The sequence below is a fragment of the Equus quagga genome, chromosome 14 (assembly GCF_021613505.1).
Source record: "Equus quagga isolate Etosha38 chromosome 14, UCLA_HA_Equagga_1.0, whole genome shotgun sequence".
In the NCBI taxonomy this organism is placed as follows: Eukaryota; Metazoa; Chordata; class Mammalia; order Perissodactyla; family Equidae; genus Equus; species Equus quagga.
The window spans coordinates 68316524-68338876 of NC_060280.1; the positions used below are offsets into that span (position 1 = coordinate 68316524).

The following is a 22353-nucleotide window of genomic DNA, read 5'->3' on the forward strand; positions in this document are numbered from 1 at the left end:
GATGGAGTAGTAAGCGCTGATCTTGATGCCAGGTACCCAGATCTTAATCCCACGTCTGTGTTTTCAGCAAGACACTTAACTTCCAGGGACTCCAGTTTCTTCTTCCACCAAATGGGACTATGAACAAAACCTGTCCTGTCCACTCCAAGTGTGCTTGTGAGGACCAAGAGCGATTATGAAAGTGCCTTGTGAGCTACGTAGAGCCATGTTGATACAAATAGTTAAAGTTATTTTACTCAATAATCAATTGATGTTTAATGAATGAAGTGTGGTCTGGGTGATATGAGGCTGCTAGCCTCCCCTCCCAGGCAGTTAGGGGCCGGGCTGAGCATGGAGCAGGGGCATCAAAGACTGAGTCTTGGGTGAAAGCAGCCGACAAGGAGGGGACTGTTTGAAATGCCTCTGTTAAGAATAAGAACCAGTTCTGGAGTGAAGGGTCTGCAAAGAGAGACAGTCAGAACCCGACTGGGGCCAGGTGGTGGAATTTGGAGAGATTCCCGACGTCACAGAGGCATCAGGATGGCGCCTTGTATAGGTTGCCCGTGGCCCTGGCAGGAAGGGAGCTGTTAAGGTTCTTAGGCCAACGGGGCTGAGGGCTTTATGCAGGAGCAGAGGGACCCACCTTTGTGGCACAATCCCAAAGGGTTTGGAAAGGCTCCCTCCCTGCACTGTCTCCTCATTGCCTGTTAACGATGCCAGAAAGTGTGCGCAAAATGCATTCCTCAAGCTATTTTATTGTTACTACTAATAAAACGAATAACTCCAGGAGTTCGTATCATACCTCCAGTCTATGTAACACTTTCTTATATCTCTTTTAAGTCTCACAGCGACACTGTGAAGTGTTATCCTCCCATTTTGTAAAGAGGAAACTTGTCTAATTACAAGAGATAAAAATAAAAAGATTAAAAAATTTAAGGAACAAAGATTGGGTTTTGGAATATGGGATTTCAGTGAGGAAAATCTAGGACAAAATACCAATAGACAATATACGATTTTAAATGTTATAACTCTAAATCCATACCCGCTCTCTCCAGCACAATTACTCTCCTCGTCGTTTAATTAAACCAAAGAACCCGCTTTTGGTTTCGCTGTTTTCTGTCGGTGCCAGGGATGCAGCAATGAGGGAGACGGCCTGCAGGCCAGCAGGGAGCATGGTGGCTCGAATGATGGTGACGGTATGGAGGTTTGATTAGGGGTAGCTGAGGCTCCCCAGCAACTCTCAGCAGAAGCCGGCCAACTTCACGAAGCTGCCTTTGCCTGCCTGCTTCTCGACACAGCTTAGCCACACATGTCTTCCATTATATGGCATTTATTTCTAATTCCTCCCCACCTGCTGCACCTGGCGTTTGCTCGTATTCCTTCTCTGGGTTCTGCGTGCTGAACAGACATGGTGTGGGGCAAACCTCCACTCCCCCGTGTTCTCAAGATTGCTGTTTACTTGCTCACTCTGGAGCCTGCGCCAAGCCCCAGACTCCTTTGTAATTAAAATCCTTCTCATGCAGAGATTTAGTGGATGTTCCATAATCCCTTTACTCAGACCACCAGGGTTCATTTTGTCGCTGCAAATTGTCTCACTCATCTTCAAGTTGAGTTGCGTATTCTGAAATCAATTTTAACTCAGTTTTGCCAGCTTTTTTACAGCCCAATCACAGTGAACTCATAGGGCCCCTGGCCCTTGCTGCCCCAAACACTGAGGCCACACACGTAGTCGTGGGTAAGTGGTACAAGAACACAGAGCGCTGGCTTTGAAGGCAGCTACTAATATCCTAATTTTAGGGTCTGGGTTTGAATCCAGACCCCTTTGTTTACAGCCGTGTGGCCTTGGGAAAGCCACTTCACGTCTCTGGGTCTCAGTTCCTTCAGCTGTGAAATGGCCACAATAACTCCTTGCCATAGGGCTGCTGTCAGGATGGACTGAGATCAAGCATGCGGAGTGCTTAGTTCTGCCAGGCACACAGTTGGTGGTCAATAAATTGTAGCCGTTATCATTATTATAATTATTGCTTTGTTATAATTATTTATGGTTGGAAGATCTGGACCTTCGACTCAAGCCTTCCGTCTTGACACAAATAGCCACACCAAACAATTAACACCTTATGGTGACTTATTTAGCGGAAGTTTTCTCATTTGACAAATAACTAAGAATAGCTTGTTATAGGGTGAGGAGGGAGAGAAGGAGGGAGGAGAAGCCCCCAGGCCAGATATTTCCCTTTGTTAGGACCCAGCTGAAGCATGAGGACCAGGAGAAGGAGGGAGAAGGGGACAGCATGGAGGGTAGAATGCACTTGAAGAGAAGAGAACTCACATGTTGTGAGAGCCTACTATGCGCTAGCCACTTTTCATAGATGACCCCTGCATGGTAGATGTTCTGATCTGCATTTTGCAGGTGAGCAGGCTGAAATTCAGAGAGGTTACTGATCTGCCCAAGATGGCCCAACCAGTATGTGACCAAATCGGGATTTGAAGCCAGGACTGTCTTATTTTAAAACCTGTGCTCTTGCTACTATGTCCTGCTTCTGATGAGATTGCCACATTGCGTAGCTCCAGGGGCCACCTTTCACATGTCGTCCATGTAAATGGCACCTGGCAGCTGGGCAATGTGGTGGTCATGTCTCCTGAGATCGGAGGTGTGGTCTCAGTTGACAGGTTGTTGCAAAGGAGAAAGGATGAAGGCCCGACCTGGTGGGACTGGAAAGGAAGGGACAGATTCAAGAGACATTTAGGAGACAGATTTGACAGAACTGGCAACGGACGGGATATGGAGTTAAAAGAAGAGGGATTTGAGCTGCCTTTGAAGTTTCTAGCTTAGGCGGCTGGAGGAACAATAATGCGCTTACTGGGTTGGAAATGCAAGGGAGAAGCAGCCTCTGGGCAGAGAGAACATCACAGAATGCCACCTCCCCTACCTCCCCATTTCACCCGGGCCCAGGCCCACGCGCTGAAGGGTTAGGAGATAGCCTTGACCCAAGGATGCAGCCTGGACGTGTGCTTTGGTTTGCTGATTTTCTCCTTGAAGTCAAGCACAGAAACTGAATCTGAATCATTAAAACCTCTTATGCTTTTAGCTCTAGTCGACTGACCTTGTCCCCCTACTCACAGCCTGCCCTTGCTCCTGGCTTGGTGGTTGTAGAGGCATGGAGAGGTCCCTGCAGCTCACTGGGGAGTGGATGCCTATGGGTAAACCAGGACACTGGAAAGGTCACACCTGCTGGAGAAAGTGAGGGAGGCTTGGCTGGCCTCACCACCGTTGATGCCTTTCCACGCTGCTCTCAAGCCATCACCCATGAGGCATTCCTTCCACCTGTTCAAAACAGCCTTCAGCCCTGGATAACGCTCCCCTGTATTCGTCTGTGGCTGTGATATGACCTTCAACTGTAGTTGTTTGGTTCCCTGCAAATCATTGTATACACGAGAATTCAGACACACACACGCACACACACACTCACAGACACGTGCAGCATGCACATTTTACCAGTTTTTAATGAGAAAGCCCAGTGATAAGAAAACAAGCTGTGAGAAATTTGTTTTTCAAAATACAATAATGCAACTTCCAGAGGACAATCAGGAGTTGATACAAATTCTACTCATGTTCTTACACCTTCTGGAGGGGAAAGACTGTGTGATTAGTGATCAGAGTTGGGCACAGTGAGGACCCCAGGGAATTGAAATGTCTTTCATCAACAGTCTTCAACCAACAATTACCAAACAGCTTCTAGGTATCAGGCACTATGCTAGGTGCAGCATGGAGCTCAGAAGTGAGGCAGACACATCTCTGCTCTCCGGGAACACACAGGCCTTTGGAGAGAAAGGCCACATGCATGACAAAGTAACAGAAATACGAGGGCTGTCACAAAGCCATGCAAGCTTGCAGTAACTGAAGTTTTGGACTTGGTCTCTGCTCCGCCACTCAGCCTTACCAGATGCCTGTTTGCTCTGTCCTCCACCAGATTCCCTTGGTGCCACAACGATGGAATCCACTCCCACTGGGAGTGGGGACCCTCAGAATTTCCTTTCCTGGGACATTTATAAGAAGAGAATCAAGCTCTCCATGAGAGCCTGTTCCACCCCAGGGCTCCCAGCCCTTTCAGTTACTTCCGTTAAGGTTGCTGCCAGGCAGTGTGGCTGGGGGAGCACAGGAGCCCGAGGGAGCCAGGTGTGTGTTCTTCGCTAGAGCTTGTGGTGGGCAGCGGGAACCTGATGGCCTTCAATGCCCTCCAATCCTGAAGTCTCTTCATTTTATGAAATACCTGTCTCAGCAAAATGTCTCCACCATTTGATTTGGGTTTATAATACATGTTTCCTTGAATATGTTTAGAGTATCATTTCCCACAGTATGTTCTGTAGAACACTGCTGCAAGACATTTGCAGGTTTTGGGGGAAAAAAGTGTTGCATGGTCAATATGTTTGGAAGGTTCTGGGTTAAACAAAATTGAACAAGCTGCTTCACTGCAGGACTTCTTAAACTTTTACTATGCCAGTGCGCTTTATGAATCTTGAAAAGGCAGATGTAACACATAGTGTTTTCTAACCTTATTTGAACATGGAACCTTGTTCTCACACAATTTCTATTAACATCCTCCGGGAAAGCGAGTGTCCTGAGGAACACACTTTGGGAAATATTGGCTTAGAAGATTTTCGTTGTGTAGAAACCGGTGGTGGTCCACTGTTTCCCATATTCGTTTAGAAACCAGCCTTCAATAGCAGCCGGAGAGTCTAAGTTTAGACATAAAGAAGCATTTTCTAGCTGTGAGATGCTTAGGGAGTAGAATCCTAGAGTGTCCTGGGAAATTATGCGAGACCACACTACCCTCTTTCTTGTCCTTTTACAAACTCTCCCATGAGTCATTATAAATAGAATGAATTATCAAGGAAGCTCCTGGATCTTTTTATCTTAAGGGGACCTTTTATATCCTATTTGGGGAATAAGAAGGTAGGAATTAAAAGACAAGAGGACAGATTGGCTGACTTCTGGATGGGCTGTCTTTAAGTATCTGTAATTAGTTCATTCATTCTTACTCTGCCAAGAAAACACATTTGAAGGAAACACCTTCCTAAGTCAGGTTTCCAAGACAAGTGGAACTAAAGAAACAGAGGGCCAGAGCCGCCTGAGATCTCGTGGCAGTATGTCAGTAACTATCGTATGTTGAGCTCTTCTCATGTGCCAGATAGGATGCTAAGCCTTTTGCATGCATTGTACATGTTCCTTGAAACAACCTATGAGGTTGCTGTCATTATCGTTCCCATTTTACAAAATGAGGATCTGAAGCCCGGAGAGGTTAAAGACCTCTCTTAAGGCCATACATCCATTGTGGTGTAGAACCTGGATTTGACCACAAAGCCCTTGTCCGCTGTATCCCTGCTACTGTCACTGCGAATCTGTGGACATCAAGGACGTCAGAGCTTCTTTGAAATGGGCCTCCTCCCCTCAGGCTGTGCATGTGGGGAGAGGATAGAGGAGGGTTGATGAGCTGCCCACATTGACAAGGAAGCCAAGGGAGAGGGGACATCTTCTGGTTCCCCCCACACCAACCATGGCTGGTGAGGCCTCTCACTTGCCTTACGGCAGCCTGGCTCTGCAACCCCGCCGCCTCCCCCTTGCCAGATGCATCTCTTCTCATTAGCCATCTGCCCCCTCGTGCCTGCTGATAGCCCACAGTGCATGGGCAGCTGCCTGTTAGAGAGATGGGAGATAATATCGGCTTATGCATCAATATGTTCTCTGGCACATCCAGGCTCCCCTAATAGGAATGTGGCAGGATCCAAAATACTCTTAATTCTCCTCCGACTCCATGCTGTCAAGAGTTGGTGGCTCCAAAGAGATCTTTGTGACTTCAGTCTGCAAGCTGCAGCTCATGAGGCTGGACTCTGAGCAGCGGAGCTCGGCCTGCAGCCTGAAGCCTTGGCGGTGGCTGTAGATGTGAGTGAGGATGCAGGGGACGCACCAGAGCCTGGAGGAGCTAAGTCTTAAGAAAAGGAGACCGCCTGAAGAAAAGCAACGTTTCTTCCTGGCCAGAAAGTAAGCCCAAGGCACCTGCCATCTGTCATGTCAGGCTGAGTGGCTGATGGCTTAGTCCTGGGTCTGTAACTATCCTGTGTCCACGTGGTGTGGAGCTGTGCGTGAGGCACTTGGAATGAACGTGTGATGAATGAGACTTCAGTGCACAAAGGTGACCTGACCCACATTGGAAAGCATTATTCCAGGAGCAGGCATTGGAGAGCCAAATAGCTCACACCTCTTGCCTGGTTTTCCTGTGTAAGGCCAAGGTGAGGTAGGCTTGGAGGTCTAGGGCTCTGAGCTCAGCCCTGCCTGAGGAGGGCGATTCTTCTCCTTATGACACTAACTGGCCTCAGTGGGGCTCATATCTGCAGGTTTGAGCTTGTTGAGATAACACCTGTCCCCGGCCAGGGGCTTGGATCAGGTCCATGGGTCCTGGGAGAATTCCCTTGAGCTTCTAAATGTCCCTGCCCCAGATGGGGTTTCTCTGACTGCCTCACCCAACGTAGCAGCTCCCCACTCTAACCCCCTATAGATATCTGAAATTCTCTATATTTATTTGTTACTTACAATCTGTCTCTTCCACTAACCTACCAGCTCCTCGAGAGCAGGAAATTTGTCTCTCTTGTTCATACCTTCTGTGCCTAGAACATCTTCTGTGCCTGTGTCTAGCACATAATAGGCACTTAAATATTTATCAAATGAATAAAAAAATAATAATGAAGTCACAACCCTACCTGCAGACCTTCAGGTTGAGATTCTTAGAAAGCCACCTTGATTTTGTCACTCCTCTGCTGACAGTCCCATCAGCTCCCATCACTCAGGATAAAGCACAAGCTCCCTGGCCTGGCATCCAGGCCCCTGGCAACCTCTCCAGCTTCATTTCCCACCATTCCCCACTCCGTGCATGCTATGTGCTAACCCAGGGACTCCCAGACTTTGGTGTGCATAAGACCTTGGGATCTGCTGAAAATGCAGACTCCTGGGCCTCAGCTCCAGAGATTCAGATTCAGTCGGTGTTAGGTGGGGTTCAGAGATTGTTATTTTTTTAAAAGATACCTGGGTGAGTCTGGTGGCAGGTATTCTGTGGATCACACTTGGAGAAGTGATGCTTCCGTCAAAGCACACCACAGGCAGCTGACTAAAAGGGCCACACGCTTTCTCTCCACCATGCCTTTGTATCCACTGTGACTTCTGTCTAGAATAGCCTTTGTCCATCCACATTTTCCACCCAGAAAACGCCCATGCATCCTTCAAGACTCAGCTCGAGGGTGACACCTTCTGTGGACACAGTCCTGCCTCCGCCACACACATTAGTGTTTCTGTCTCTCTCCATCCAGTGCATCTTAAGCATGCCTTCCTTAGAGATCGTTCTGCTGATCTTTTTTCTCTCCTCCACCAACACTGTGAGCTCTCAGAAGAACATCTCTTACTTCTCTCTGGAGCCTTAGTACATGGCAGAGTGCCTGGCAGTAAGTGTTCATTTGACTAGAAGGAGATACCCAGACGTGCTCCAGCAAACTCTATCCCCACACTTCTTCCTTTCCTAACTCTGTTCTATTTCTGACTGCTGGGTCTTTCCAGGAGTTCTCGCTCCAGAGAATGGACAGCCTTGTGGATGATCGTGTCAACATCCTGGGATTTTCCATTTTCAACCAGTCACATGCTTTCTTCCAAGAGTTTGCCCAGAGCCTCAACCAGTCCTGGCAGGAGAACTGTGACCACGTGCCCTTCACGGGGCCTGCAGTAAGTACCCACCAGAGCCCCTCCCTGGTGCCCCTTCACCTCCACACACCCCCATCTGTGAGCCAGCCTCTTGGGCACCGACCCTTCTGGAGCCCAGCCTTCTCCTGGCCCAGCTCAAAAGGAGGTGTGTTGAGTGCTGGGAAGGTTACAAGGGAAAAGGTGTGGGAGGTAGCAAGCTGCACACAGCAGGCTTGTGGGGGAGACAGCAGAGAGAGGGTTGGGTGAAGGCACCAAGTTGTCATTTAGTGACATCTGCAAGCCTCCTGTGGCCAGACTCCCAATAGCACCATGGCTGAGAACTGCCTGGGTGTAGGATCCAAGAATCCTACCATTGGAGGGGCCTCTTGGCTGATCTGCTCCTTCACTTTTCAGATAGAGAAACTGAAGCCAAAGCTGGAAATGGGGGTGGTGTGTGGGGGTCTTGTTTAAGGGCACACACCAAGCCTTTTGCAGAGTGGAGCTAGATTCTGAGCTCCTGACTCCTGGTCCGGTGCTCTTCCCATCGCCTGGACCGTGCCCTGACTAGGAGCTCATGCAGACAGGCTTCCTCTGTGCTCTCACTCATGTTCTTCCTCCTTATGTGTGTGATGGAAGCAAAGATTTCCCTGGTGTTCTCCGTTGGATTTGATGTCCTTACTCTGTAGGGCAGGCCAAGTACATCTGCTTGTTTCCATCTGTTAAAAAGCAGGTTCTTAGGAGATGGGGATTGCCTGGCTTTCTAGGGCCTCTCCTAGCCACGTTACATTTAAGCTCTCAGAGCCCCATAAGGCAGCTCATGTGATGCTCACAACAATTTTCTAAGGTAACTAGTATCCGTAGCTCCACTTTACAGATGACGGAACTGAGGCCCAGAAAGGTTAAGTAAACAGCTCAAGGTCACACAGCTAGTAAGCAGAGGAACTAGGATCAGAACCCAGGCCATATGGCTTTACAGTTCATAGCTTTAACCACTGTGCCATTTTGCCTCTCTCTAGAACATCATTCCCTCACCACACTGTACTATAAATTGGCCTGGCAAAATTAAAGTAGTCAGTGGGTATCTGTCAAATCAATGAGTGAATGAATGAATGAGGCAGATGGAATAATGAGTTAGAAATAGAAAGAAATGGAAAAGAATTAGGCCTACGAGTTAACAATGGAATTGGGTACCCTCTTGGAATGGGACATTCTCTGGTGGGCTTTTAAAATAGGAGGGATACCTCTTTGATAAGCCTTGTCAAGAGGCAAGGACGTTTCTGGGCATTGGCACACATGGGCATCTAATTACTAGTTGGCCAAGGTGGTGATCCAGCGGCAGGGGCATGGACAAAGTGACCTTCCACCAAACCCCGTGCCTTTGTGATTGTATCACCTAGTGGAAAGCTCAGGAAGGAAGAAGTAGCTAAGGGGTCAGAGCTCAGGCAAAGCTCAGGGGGCTTCGATCAGGGGAACGGGATAGGAGAAGGGAGCTTGAGGACTGGATTTCATGGAAGGTCCTGGAAAGTGTCAACAAGGTATTTTAGACCTGAAAGAGGTATGAATCCATAGGAAGGATTTGGTGGGGGTGAAACAGCTGAAGGAAAGGAGTCCTCACCCCTATGAGATGACTAAAGGGATGGTGAAGATGTCCTCAAGTGCAGTGTCAGGGGTAGGACCAGGCCCATTCCTCCCGGCAGGAATACAAGCCCTGTCCCCTGGTCTTGTCTGCGGTTCTTGCCATCATCACTCCAGTATCCTAGTGAGGTGCTGACGGACTTGAAAGGCTCATGGCACAATATTAGGAAAGGAAACAAAACCTTCCACCTCTGCTCCAACCCAAACCATTCCACATTTAGTGTCTGACCTGGTGAAGTAAAAGGTCCATGTGCCACATTTCTAATTTCTCTCTGGTCACAGTGACCACGAGCAGGCAGATGAGGTCCCTTGGTACCTGGTGGGATGGCCTGTAAGGACTCAACACAAAGGCCAGGCAGTGCCTCTCACATGGCTGTGGGGCCGGCTCTGGGCACTCTCATGTGTGCTGAAAAGAGTGCTGGCCTTCGAGGCACAGGGCCTGGATTCAAATGCTGGCCTTGCCATTTTCTTGCTGTGTGATCTGACGTGGCTATGTAACCCTTCTGAGCTTCAGATTCTTTATCTATAATTTTGGGCTAGTTATGCTTGGCCATCTTAGAAGTTGGCTGTGAAGATAAAATGGGATATGATTCTATCTTCAAGGCACAGTTATGCATTAAATGAGTTTATTTAACCTTCCATGTGCCAGACCCTGGGATAGGCATTAGTAAATCTATCAGGTAGCTTTAACAACAGAAATGCTGTGTAACAACCAACCCCCAAATCTCACTAGCATGCAACAATAAGCATTTATGTACCTCATGCATCTGAGGTCAGCTAGGGACCACCTCATCTAAGCTGGCTCAGCTGGATCAGCAGAGCTGCCCAGCTGAGTTCACTTGATGAGTGGGGGTCAGCTGATCTAGGCTGGGGCAGCTCTGCTCCACATACCCCTCATCCTTCCCCTGGCCCAGCAGGCTAGCCTGGCATAGTCATGGTGGTTGCAGAAGGGCAGCAACACAAGTGGAAACACACCAGATCTCTTAGTCTAGGCTCCCAGAATGGGCACACTGTGACTTCCACCTCATTTTGTTGGCCAAAGATAGCCACCCACACAAACTCAAAGTCAGGGAATGAGGAAACGTACTCTACCCTTTTAGAGGTGAAAAATGCAAAGTCACATGGCAAAGGGCCTGAGTACAGAGCGGGGTGAAGGCTTGGGGCCCATTGTGCAATGCATTGCAGAGAAGAGCCCAAGTTGCTGTCCTCCAGGGTCCACAGTGTGCGAACCAGACCGGCCTCCACCTTCAGGAAAGTGGTCCGGAGAGGTCTGCTGCCGCTGTGGAAGCCCAGGGAAGCCCCTCAGTTCTGCCTGGAGAGGTCAGGGAAGGCTTTCTAGAGGAGGGGGAGGCAGATACCTCGCTGCTGCTCATGCACTGTGTGTGGGACGCTGAGCAGAGTGTGAAGGCATCCAGGGCGGAGCAGGGCCAGACGCTGGATTGCTCCTTGACCTGGAGAGGGTGCTCTGTCACGTGGAAGCAGCCCGGGCAGTTTAAATGATACAAAACCCTGACCTCCTTCTTCTCCTTCCCTATCCATCCAGTCTCAGACCTCCCAAGGCTTCAGCATCTTACTCTCCCCAAGAATGTTTGAGGGGTATCCGGGAGCAGGAGTGTTCCTAAAGGCTCCTTCTGTGCTGGGGGTGGAGACAAGAGTAAAAGGCTGTGCCACGCCCGCTGAGGCTACATCAGGAGAGTGTGCAAGACTTAGAACTGGTCACGGGGATGGGACAACCTGTCCTGAGTCACAGATTCTGGTTCTGCTTCAGTCAGCTCTCTCTTAGTTGAGCCCCTTGGTTTTCCTGCCAGTGAGATGGGGACGCATGTTCCTTCTAGCTTAGGAGGCCACGGCACTCACTCCCTTTCCTCTCACCTCGGCACAGAGCTGAGGAATACTGTAGCACATCTCAAGAAATTATCCCACCTTGACCTCTGTCTCCTCCTCGTGGCATCCTAATGACAAATCAGAGTGGTCACACACCCCTTTTTGACAAATGAGGAAACTGAGGCCCAGAAGAGCTAGGTGGTGTGCTGAGGGTCTCCAGAGGCTGGTACTCCAACACAGCCTGGACCGGAGCCTAAATCTGCCTTCCGGTGCTGGAGAATCTTCCATTCACAGTCTCTGTGGCTCCGAGGGGGAAGGGAAGGTGTTATGGAAACTCCTCACCTCGAATGCAAAAAGCAAGCTCGCAGCTTCAAATGGAACAAATTCTTCCTCAAGGCTTCTCACTTTAGAAACTACCTTTTGAAAAGTGGTGCCTCTTCCTGTCTCTTTGGGGGCTGAAATTCCCAGCACAAACAGCCCAGCTCTTTCATTTGCTCGGGAGCTGAAGAAAAGCGCAGCCTGGGTTTGTCTCCCCGTCCAGCTCTCCAGAAAGGCTGCAGCCAGCTCAGGGGGGACCTGCTCGCCTTCCCTCTCTCTCCCTGCCTCCTCTCCCCTCCTCTCTCCATCTCAGTTCTAGTCTCTCATCTCCTTACATCACTCTTCTCTTTCCACCTTCCCCTCCTTCCACGGCCTCCATTCTTTATCTTTCTCTTTCTCTCCCACACTCGTTCCTTCTTCACTCTCGAAATTTCTTCTATCCTTTTTCTTTTCCTCCTGACTTATGTGTGAGTCTCCCCCTCTTCCTCACCTTCTGGCAGTATTCGGGCCAGCAGTATTCCAGGGGGGCTTGCTGGAAGGAGGGTCCAATTCTAAGGGTGCAGAGAGGGAGCGGCTGAACCGAGGGGTACTCGTAAAAGGAAGCTCAGTGCCGCCCACCCAGGCTGTACCCACCAGGTGGCTGACAGCAAGCCACAGATGTGCTTCTTGCCAGAGACCCTGCAAGCAGAGGAAGGAGCATCGTGAATGGAGACACATACCCACCAGTTTCACATGCCATTCCCATTAATCATGCTGCAAGGAACGAAAATCATGGGAAATCATTAAAATTACAGATGGCTAGATTAAGTAATTAGAATTTAGGCTAAAACAGATGTTTGTAATTAAGTGTTTATTTCATTGAATAAAACCCAGATTGTAAGAACTCTTCCATGAGATTTTAATGGTTCCTGTCCTGGTATTATACTGAGGGCAGAGTTTAAGCTACAGAGATTCAGAGACAAATGGGCATCCCAGAGGACCCTGGGAACCCAGTGATCGGGAGAGTGTCAGGGGACATGAGGGTTACAGGTGTGCGTTTAGAAGATGTTCTTATTTTTATCTCAGAGGAAGGAGAAGAAACTCAGCACAACTCCCTGAGTCAGACTGATTCATCTTAATTTATACAGAGTCTTTCATTCCCCTAAACAATTTACAAACAGCTCAAAAGAAAAAAAACAATGAAGAACCAAATGAAAATATAAAAACAAGAGAATCGAGAGTTCCTTGCCAAGCAAAATTTTGGTGCCAAGAAAGAGGAGAGGATTTTAAATGAGGATTGAGCTGTTTGGGGAATTTAATATTCGGAAGAGACAGGGACAGAGAAGCAGAGACAAGTCCAAGAGGCACGCACACACAGATGGGAACAGAAGCCACAGAAAGACAGAGGGGGATCATGAAAGGGAAGGGAGACGCTTGGAAGGCGGGAAGGAGTGGAGATGGCGGGGACTGTGGGCCCAGAAGCGGGCCTGAGTGCTGTTTTGGTACCAAAACTGCTTTCCCCAACTGCTGTCCCAGATGCTTTCCAGAGTTAAATTAGTAAATAATAGCAGAGGGAGAAAGCAGTTAGAAGAGCAAAAAGATGCTCAGGATGGAGCTCTGGAGTGAGATGGAAGAGTTGATGAGGCAGAGATTACAGGCCCTCACAGCATCGGAGGTGAAATTGGGTGAGGGGAGGAGATTGGCGACTTGGGGGATATAGGCTGGAGGAGCCAGGGATGGGAGGCAAGGTCTCAGAGAAGCAGTTGGAGGATCCAGGTGAGAGGCCTGGGCACATCACCAGGAGACTGTGAAACAGGGGTGGTCGGGTTATGTTTGGGGGACCCTGAGGAGACTGAAGTGGGAGAAGATGTTCAGAGCTTAGGAGGTTCCAGCTCAGATCAGCCCAGGCTGAACCGCAGAGAGGACCCGTGAAGCCAAGAGCTTCCTGGGGACTCATGTGACCTCTCTGAAGGCAACAGACAGATGGAGAGGAGACAGGAACCCTGAAGATGGTCCTTCCATGTACTCCCTGCCCTGAGCATCCCTTGCTGGAGTTGTAATTACTAGAAGCACTCGAAGAATCTTGAAGGCCCCAGAGTTCAGGATGCCAAAGAACACTGCAAACAGGCACACACTGATCTCCCGGCATCCGGATTATCTGCTAATAAGAGAGCATCAGCCAAGAAAACCACATCCCAGATGGAGTGGGAATAGCGACAACCATGTGGCAGGAAAGAGCTTGGGGGCTGGTGGGAGGATGTGAGAAATGGCGTGGTGAGCTGTGTCTGCGAGTCTGCAGTGATTGGGGTCTCACGGGGACCAGTGTGCAGCCTTGTGAGCAGAAGGGGCCTTTAGAGAGGGGATGAGGCCCAGGCCTCTGTGGGGGGCTGGGGCAACAATGCCCCTGAGAGGAAGGGGGTCCCCAGGACCTCAGGACCAGTTAGCATGCACTCAGCTTCCAGTGATGGAAATCCTGAATTAAACTGCCTTATACAAAAAAGGAGATGTGTTATCTCATGTCACAGTAAGTCGAGAGGTAGGGCAGATTCCGGAGTGATGTCATTGGAAACCCAGGTTCCCTGCATCTCTGCTCTGTCACCCTTGGGGTCAACTTCATCTTTAGGCTGGAGCCTGGATGGCTGCCACAGGTCCAGGCATTGTGTCCTGACACAGGAGTGTCCAGAGGAGGAGCAAGAACTGCCTCTCTCAGAGACAAGAAGCTCTTCTGAGAAGCAACCCGTCACTTCAGGCCTCAGTTCATGTCTCATTGGTCAGAAGTGAGCCACTTGCCCAGTCCTGAATCACATGTTGGCTATGGGGATGGGATGACTCTGGACCACTCAGGGTCACCTGGGAGCTGGGGCTGGATCAGCCACCCGTGAAGCACAGAGCTGCTTGGGGGAGAGGAGGACACCTGAATGAAATGGGGGTTCTGTTAGGGAGGAAGAAGGGGATAATGGTGCTAGGTAGGCAACTGATGGTACCTTCCACTGCCCTCTCTGTCCTGCCCTTATAGTCCTCTTCCAGCAAAAGTTCCAAATGGCTCTCAAGTGAGGGGCTAATGTGAGGACAAACAACTGGTCAGACCAGAAGGCAAAGTGGGTAATACCCAGACCCAGGGTAGCAGAGAAGCCTGCCCACCACCCTTCCCTGCCCCCAGCTCTGGCCTGAGAGTCTCATGCTGCTGTCTGCTGATAAGAAGGTAACCACGTCTAGAAAGATTGCCCCATGTTGTCCCAGGAGGCTAGGCACAGGAATAAATCTGGTAGAGCGGCGACACACCCGGGCTTCTTGAGAAGAGCCTTGTCAGGAAGTGAAGTGGAGAGACAATGCCGCAGACAGGGGCAGAAACCAGCGTGGGGAAAGGGGTGCTGGGGTTCCAGTGCTGGCCCTGCCACTGTCTTGCTTGGTGACTTGGGGCAAGAGGAGAATTCTCTGAGCCTCAGTTTCTTCATTTGTAAAATGAGAGAGTTGGACTAGTTGATCTCTAGGATCCCTTCCAGTTCTAACACTCTGTGATTTTGAGAATCTCAGAATGGAGAGACTAACTAACTGGGAGGCAAGAGAGAAGATGAGGCAGAAATTAGTTTACAGTATCATTTAAATAGCCAAACGGAAGGATCTAGAAGCCAATGTCAATGGGGTCACTAACTCCCCCTCAGGTAGATGTTTGTCTAAGCTGGAAAGGGAGAGTCTGTAGCATTCGTAATTTCCATATGTCCTTTTGTCAAGGAAATGTGAGAGGTCCATTAATAAAGGAGCCACATGTGTTCCAGGGGAAATGAATTATGTGCAAAGGACAAGGACAGTTGTAGGCTTGCCGAGAAGCATCAAGTGCCACACAGGTGAGCCTCGAATCAAATGAAGAAGGAGCTGAGCTGTAAAGGAGAAGGGCAGTGGGATGGGGAAGAGAGAGCGGGAGATGATGGATGGAGGGGCTTGGCAGAGTGTGCTGGTCAGCACGGCTCAGCAGGACTCCAGAGGTTTCTGCTGATCCCGATTATAGCACTTAGGTGCCCTTACCTGCTTAGTCTTCAGGTCACAGGTGGCTTTGGGACCAGGTGACAGAAAGGAGGGGTGTGGAGCTGGGAGGGCCGAAGACCCAAAGGAGGCAGAGGGGATACAATGGTTCCTGTCTGGTGGGACGTCTCAGTGGGGAATGGGTGGGGTTGAAGTCTACAGTACCTGCCAGATTGTAGGGGCTGGGAAGAAAGAAAAGAAGCAGTTGGAAGGAAGAAAAGGGGCAAGAGAGGGGAGAGAGGGTGAGAGGGAGAAAGAAGGAAGACACTGGCCAGGCAGGTTTCCAATGCAAGTGAACTTAGATTGGGGCGGAGAACTTTATTTGGCTGTTTCCCCGGTAATTGCCTTTTAGCAGTCAGCTTACCCTGTACCTGTTAGGGCCTCCTTGCCCAACAGGTAGTAAAACTGTGAAGGAAATAAGTCACTCTTTCCCAGTCTTATTACTCCCCAGAGCCTTAGTCCAGCCAACACCTGCTTCCTGAGCACCTGCTGACACCTGCGCACCTGGGGGTACACGGGCTCCGCCCTCAGGCATGGTGACCCTGACACTCGCAGCGTACAGAGCACTTTTACTGAGGTGGGGACACTGACCCTCGTTTACAGGGGACTGGTGCTCCCTCGGTGCGGCGTGCGGTCACTCAGCACATAAGTGAGGCCTGGGATCTAGACTCCGGGTTTAGTGTTCCTTTATGTTAGTTTCTCCTCCACCTCGCTGTCTCAAGCTGCGTACACTCCATCTTCAGAGCTTGAAAAAACCCAGGAGGTCACAAGATGGCCTCCCTGCCTCCAACCTTGGAGAGGCCTGTGTTCCAGGGTTCAGCCGGTAGGAGGAAGGTTGGAAGAAGTCACATGGAGAGTGCTCTCACTGGTTTCTTCTGTTGAAAGAAGGGGCTTTGAAGAGACAGTATTGAATTGCCCGTCGTGGAGCGTCCCAGTACAGTGAAGGGCGTTGCTTCGTCTTAGAGTGGGTGTGGACTTCAGCGCCCGACATCACTCCTCCCTCAGGGCCTCTGCCTGCTCTCCTGGGCCTTCCCTCAGGGCCCCTGCACAGTGTTGATCCTATAGTCATTTGTACTCAGTAGGTTTCTCTTGTCAGGGGCCTTAAGTACATTAACACAGCAGAGTGATGTCACCTCCGTAGACGGCACACTTCCCAAGGACAGGCGTCTTCTGTTTTTCTGCTCTCCTCCCATCGCCGCCCAAACACCTCAGCCTTCCCCTTTCCAAAGGCTGCAAACATCCAGTTAACTTGAGGTGGTGTTCGGGCTGAGCCTTTGGACAGATTTCACCCCAAATTTAATTCAATTCAAGAAATGTGTCTTGGGGGCCTACCACATGCCAGTCCTGGTATTAGATGCTCTGCAGGATACAGAGGTGAAGGTCCTGAGTGTTCGAGCCCCAGAGCCTGCACTTTACTAGGGAGATGACAATATGGACAGACAGCTGCATCGAACTCTTGCCCTGGCTTGAAGGCCTCCACAGCATGGCCCCTGCCTCCCTTCCGCTTTATTGCTTGTTCCCCTCCCATCCCCTTCTGCAGGTGTGCTCCATACCTCCCACCTCTGTCTTTGCTCCCGCAGTTCCACCTCTGGAATGCCTTCCTCCCCTTCCCCTGCTGCGCCCCACTCCCAGATGCAGCAAGGATCTACCAAAATCCTTCAGGGGTCAGTTCCAACGCTGCATCTTCCACAAAACATTTTCTCAACCACCCAACCAGATAAGATATCTTCCTCTTTGGACCCCCACAGACTTTTGGGGGTCCATCTCACTCAGTTCATGTTACCTTTATTTCTGTCCTGTCTCCCCATACCCCTCCCCCATTCCAGTATAATCTGTCACAAGAATAGGGTCTCACCATCTTTGGGCTTTGAATTGACCGTGTGCTCCATACATACTCATCAAATTGAATAGTACAAAGTAGACTGTAGTAGTGGGTCCGTCTAGGAAGAAACAATATCATGGAGGTCTCCCAGGTGGAAGTGACCTTCAACTGAGCCTTGTAGAATGGGTAAAGCTGAAGGTACTGGCTGCCTTCCTTCCTTTTCCTGAGATAGGTACGCTGTCCCCTTCCTGAGAGCATGGAAGTTGCTACTTCCATGGAGCAAAGAGAGAGAAAGATACTCTTGAAATCTTATGGTGCCCAGAGGGGTAGCTTGATGCCCAGTCCCTGAGAAGCCATTGCCACCATTGTCTGCTGTGTGCAAGCACCTGGTTAGGGGAAGTGGAGCTGAACCACAGACAGGAGGCGGGCCAAAGACACGCCCTTATCTTCCTTGTTTTGATGTCCTCTTTTCCTCCTTGTCTCTGTTCTTCCTCCTTTCCCTTCCCTTCCTTTCCGCCCATCCCTTCCTCCCTCTGTGCCTCCTCTCTCCGCTTTGTGCCCTCTCCCAGCTCTCCTCGGCCCTGCTGTTTGATGCCGTCTATGCTGTGGTGACCGCGGTGCAGGAACTGAACCGGAGCCAGGAGATCGGCGTGAAGCCCCTGTCCTGCGGCTCAGCCCAGATCTGGCAGCACGGCACCAGCCTCATGAACTACCTGCGCATGGTGAGGGGCGGCTGGGGCCCCGCAGGAGCACGCCCAGCCTGCCGGTGGGACACTGTTCAAGGCCCCTCACCTCTGGGCTTCTTTAGCATATCACAGCCTCAGCTGAAAAGCAATCTCTGGCGACCCCATTCAGTGGCCCCTGGGTCACCTTTGTTCCCTGATCTCTAAAACCACCGAGAATCCATGGGGAGTTTGTTTACAAGGCAATGGCTCTTGAGCCTTGAGACTATTAAGGGGTCCTGGATTCCAGGCTTGGAACCTGACCCCTCAGCTTAGAGGCAGTCCCAGCAAAGCTCTGCACAAACGAGGATGGATGATGCTGCCATAGACTGGGAACTCGCAGGGAGTTGCAGGCTCAGCACTTCTAGCTTGGTGCTGGGTTTCCCCAATGTTCTCTCGCTGTGTCTCCTCTGGTGGGACGGACATGGATCTCAAGTCCACAAAGAAGACCTCTCCTGTCAGAGAAGCCTGGTGCAGAGTGGCTTGGAATTTGCATTTAGAGTCAGGTCCTCCTGACTTCTTGCAGGCTGGGGGTGGGTGAGCAACTGCCCAGAGAGGGTGAATACTGTTAACAGCCAAGGGCCTGGAGGAGGGGCCCATGGGAATCTGAGCTCAGGCCAGCACCCTAGCATTGTGTTGGCTTAGGCAGCAGCTGTGAGGTCATTGGGTGTGGGGCATCCTTCTCCTACTCCAGCGCCGGCCAAGTCTGAATTGGTTCCAGAGACATCACATTTGTAGTCACAAGATCCTGTGGCTGAGAGGCGGGCAGGAGAATGGATCTTGATGGCTCCCCCTCTCTTGGGCATCCTTAAATAGCTCATGTGTGGAATGCTTTCTTGGGGCCAAGTGGAACATGGGGCCTATTTGGTGCTGTAACTCACTCTCTCTTGGACAGGTAGAATTGGAAGGTCTCACCGGCCACATTGAATTCAACAGCAAAGGCCAGAGGTCCAACTATGCCTTGAAAATCTTACAGTTCACGAGGAATGGTTTTCGGCAGGTAAGCTAGCTATGCTGCCATGGTGGCAGATCCCTCCTCTTAGTTCCATTCTCTGTCCCCAGCCCATTTCTCCTTGGCACTCAGGACAACCTCCTGCTCTCAGTTATCCCCAAGAACAACAGGCTGCATCCTGTGCAAGACTCCTGGCATGCGCTGGTCATCCCCCCTTCTGCCACCAGGATCAGCCAGTGTGGGTCAGGGCTGCAGCCCCGCAAAAACCAAGAGGGAGGCAATCATGCTTTATGGGGGAGAGGGGAGGCAAGGGGGTGTCACATAGGGAAGGAATTCCTACACCTTGTTCACTATTTTGGATTATTCCACTCCCTGAATTTCACCCTAACCCTGGAACCAGCATTAGACTCCGGGGAGCCCACTGGTAAGGCACAGATGGGATCCCAGGTGGGCTGAGGAGTCCCTTCAGCATTGGAATGGACAGCCAGTTCTCTCCTGTTGGCTCTTGTCTGACCAACTCAAGCCCCACCCCCATGCCCATCACACCCCTCCCCTCTGTCGGCCACCTGTCCTCCACCGACGGCTCAGGTGCTTTGCCCTTTGTAGCTCCTTTCCACTCCCTCCTCCTCTTCTCCGTCTCCTTCATTAACCTTCCTATTCTCCTTTTCTCAGATTCTCTTACATCAGAGGAAATAGGGATTCTGACAGCTACTCCAACTGCCTCTATGAAGGTCTCCCACCCTCCCCATCACCCTACTAATCAACTTTCTATTCTTAGTCCAGCCCTTCTCCACCCTCAGAAAAGCCTGCGAAATAGGAAATGATGCCCCATGACAGCAGGAAGCAGACATATTGAAGAGCTTCCTGACTATCAGTGGCCCCACAAGGGAATGTACCACTGAAGGGGCTGCAGAATCGCCTCTCCAGGAGATTGTTGAGAATCATCATCTTTATCTTCATCTTCACCACCTTCTGATTCTTCTTTTTCTTCATCAGCATCATCATCATCATCATCATCATCGCAGCTTTCATTTATTAAGCTCTTACCACGGGCCGTATACCATTTAAGTGTGTCATATGTATCTTCTCATTTAACCCTACAAAGTAGGTACTTTTTATTAATCCTCATTTTACAAGTGGGGAAACTAAAGCTCAGGAAATTGACTGAGTTGGCCTTGAACAATTAGTAACGGCAACAGGTTTTGAACCCAAAAACCTCCGACTCTGAAGCCCAGTTCTTAACTATGAAGACAAATCATGCATCAAAATCACCTTGATAATTTGTTCAAAATGCAGAATTTTAGACTCTACCCCACCAGAGTCTGACTGGGGAGACCTAGGAGAGAGCCCAGGAAGTGCTGTGGCATCAAGCACCCGAGGTGATTCTGCTGAAACCCTGTGCTAGGCCGTGGAGGCCCCGCCACATCTGCCTCCTGCTGCTCTGTCCCTGTGTCTGAGAGGCTCTGACTCAGCCTTTCTCATGAGGTCCAGTGAATTCCTTCTCAGAGGACAGTGATGATGCTGGGCCAGGTCCCCCTTCTTGGAAGACAACAATGTAAAAGGGAAGAGTCCCAGATGGAGAGAGAGGAGCCCTGAGTCCCGGTGCCGGCTCTGGAAACTACTCCTCAAGCTGGGCCAGAGCTCTGTGATCTTTGAGCCATAATAACGGCCGCCATTTCTGATAACTTCCCCAGTGGGGCCAGGGGTAGGTAGGCAGCCAGAAACTATGGGAGAGAGTATCACAAAACAGTCATTTCATTTATCTAACAAATCGTTAATTGAGCCCATACTGTGTGTCAGGCGCCTTGCTCGGCGTGGAAGAAACAAGGCTGAGAAAGGCCTGGCCCTGCCCTGAGAGCGAGCTCAGTCTAGCAAGGAGGACTGACAGAGAAAAAAATAAGTGCCATTTAGGGTTAAACTCAAATTGTGCCCTTGGATGCATAATTCCCTGAACCACTAAAGCCTCTGGCCTATAGGGAAACTACCAGGCAGACTTTCCCTGAGCCCCAGTATGCTTTGGGGATGTGAAATGAACATTCGTTCATTTTTTCAATCAATATCTGTTCAGGGCCCACTGTATGCCAGGCTTTCTTCCAGGCACACGTTTTTAAAAATGGGCACAGTGTCTGCTTTTGTGGGGCCTGTGTTCTAGTAGGGGAGAGATAATAGGCAAATACATATATAATATAATGTCAGTACTGATAAGTGCTATAAGAAGACAAGACAGAGTGAGGGAGCGGAGTGTGTAGAAAGAATGACGGGGAGAAGTGGTAGCTGAGAGAGCGTAACGCTCACACTGAGTCCAGACCCACGCCATGAAAGCCCCGTCTCAGCTTTGAACGGCTCCCTGTGGACGTCAGCCCTGCTTCCTGAGTGCTCCCCAGAAAGAGCCCGCCTCCAGCACCCCTTCCATCAAGCGACACCTGCAGTGGCAGGGTTGGCTGGTGGCCCTGATCCACCCCTGCTTGAGCGGCAGCTGATTAGGCTCAAAGCACCTCTTCACCTTAACTCTGCTTCTCCAGCAGCCGCCACTCAGGCCGGCTTTTCCCAGCTGCCAGACCGCAGGATTGTCTGCGTCATTAAGAAACAGCATTGCCAGCCACCAGTATCCATCCCTCAGGCCCCACTCCAGCCCAGCAAGGGATTCTGCTCTGTGGCATCCTAAACAGCAGCTGCTGTTCCTTCATCAGCAGCTCACGTGATTGGTGTAGGGTAGGGCTTCTCAAGCCAAAGTGTGCCAGAATGTACCAGAATGACCAATGGTCCTTGTTTCAAAAGGTACATTCCCAGGCCCCCCAGCTATAAATTCTGAGTTAGTAAAACTGGGTGCATTCTAGGAATCTGCATATTCTTACCTAGCACTCAGAGAGATGACTGTGAATGCAGGCGGTCCACAGACCTACCCTTGGACAAATACTGCCTTATAGAAAGTGTTAGTTAACTTCAGACTCTATGCATAGAATTCCTTCTTGACCTCCCCAAATCCCATCCCCATCTTTTTGAGTTGATGTTGAATGGACTGTGCTGCAGAAGTGACCATGAAAGAGGATGATGTTTATGACCTTTGGCTACCCTATGGGGCACACCCTCCTGATTGGACCTATAAAGTGGATTGCAATAATCCTCTTTATTGCCCATTTTTCTTCAACAAATCTGGCAACCGTCCTGCTGCTTTCCTGTCTGCCTCAAGTTCCGTGAGTACCACTGAAAACTGTGCAGATGTATCATGGGCACAGATGTAGCTTTGCAACGCTGGTCCCCAGGTCCCATCCCAATCACCGGGCCAATCTTTGCCTCTTGACAAGTGTCCTTCCCCTGCTTATTACAGGATGAAGAAGTGGTTTGGGGAGGGATAATTAATTGGTGGGAGGAATGTCAGTAT

At 50.2% G+C, this 22353-nt stretch overlaps 1 protein-coding gene across 1 annotated transcript in view; it reads left to right on the forward strand.

Moving 5' to 3' along the window:
* The window catches only part of GRIK4 (glutamate ionotropic receptor kainate type subunit 4), a 388041-nt gene that overhangs the window by 267739 nt on the left and 97949 nt on the right, over nucleotides 1–22353 (forward strand). Inside the window, exons 8-10 of the mRNA XM_046684804.1 lie at nucleotides 7580–7741; nucleotides 17867–18019; nucleotides 18915–19019. Coding sequence (XP_046540760.1) covers nucleotides 7580–7741; nucleotides 17867–18019; nucleotides 18915–19019 — 420 coding nt within the window. The remainder of the gene's footprint in view (nucleotides 1–7579; nucleotides 7742–17866; nucleotides 18020–18914; nucleotides 19020–22353) is intronic.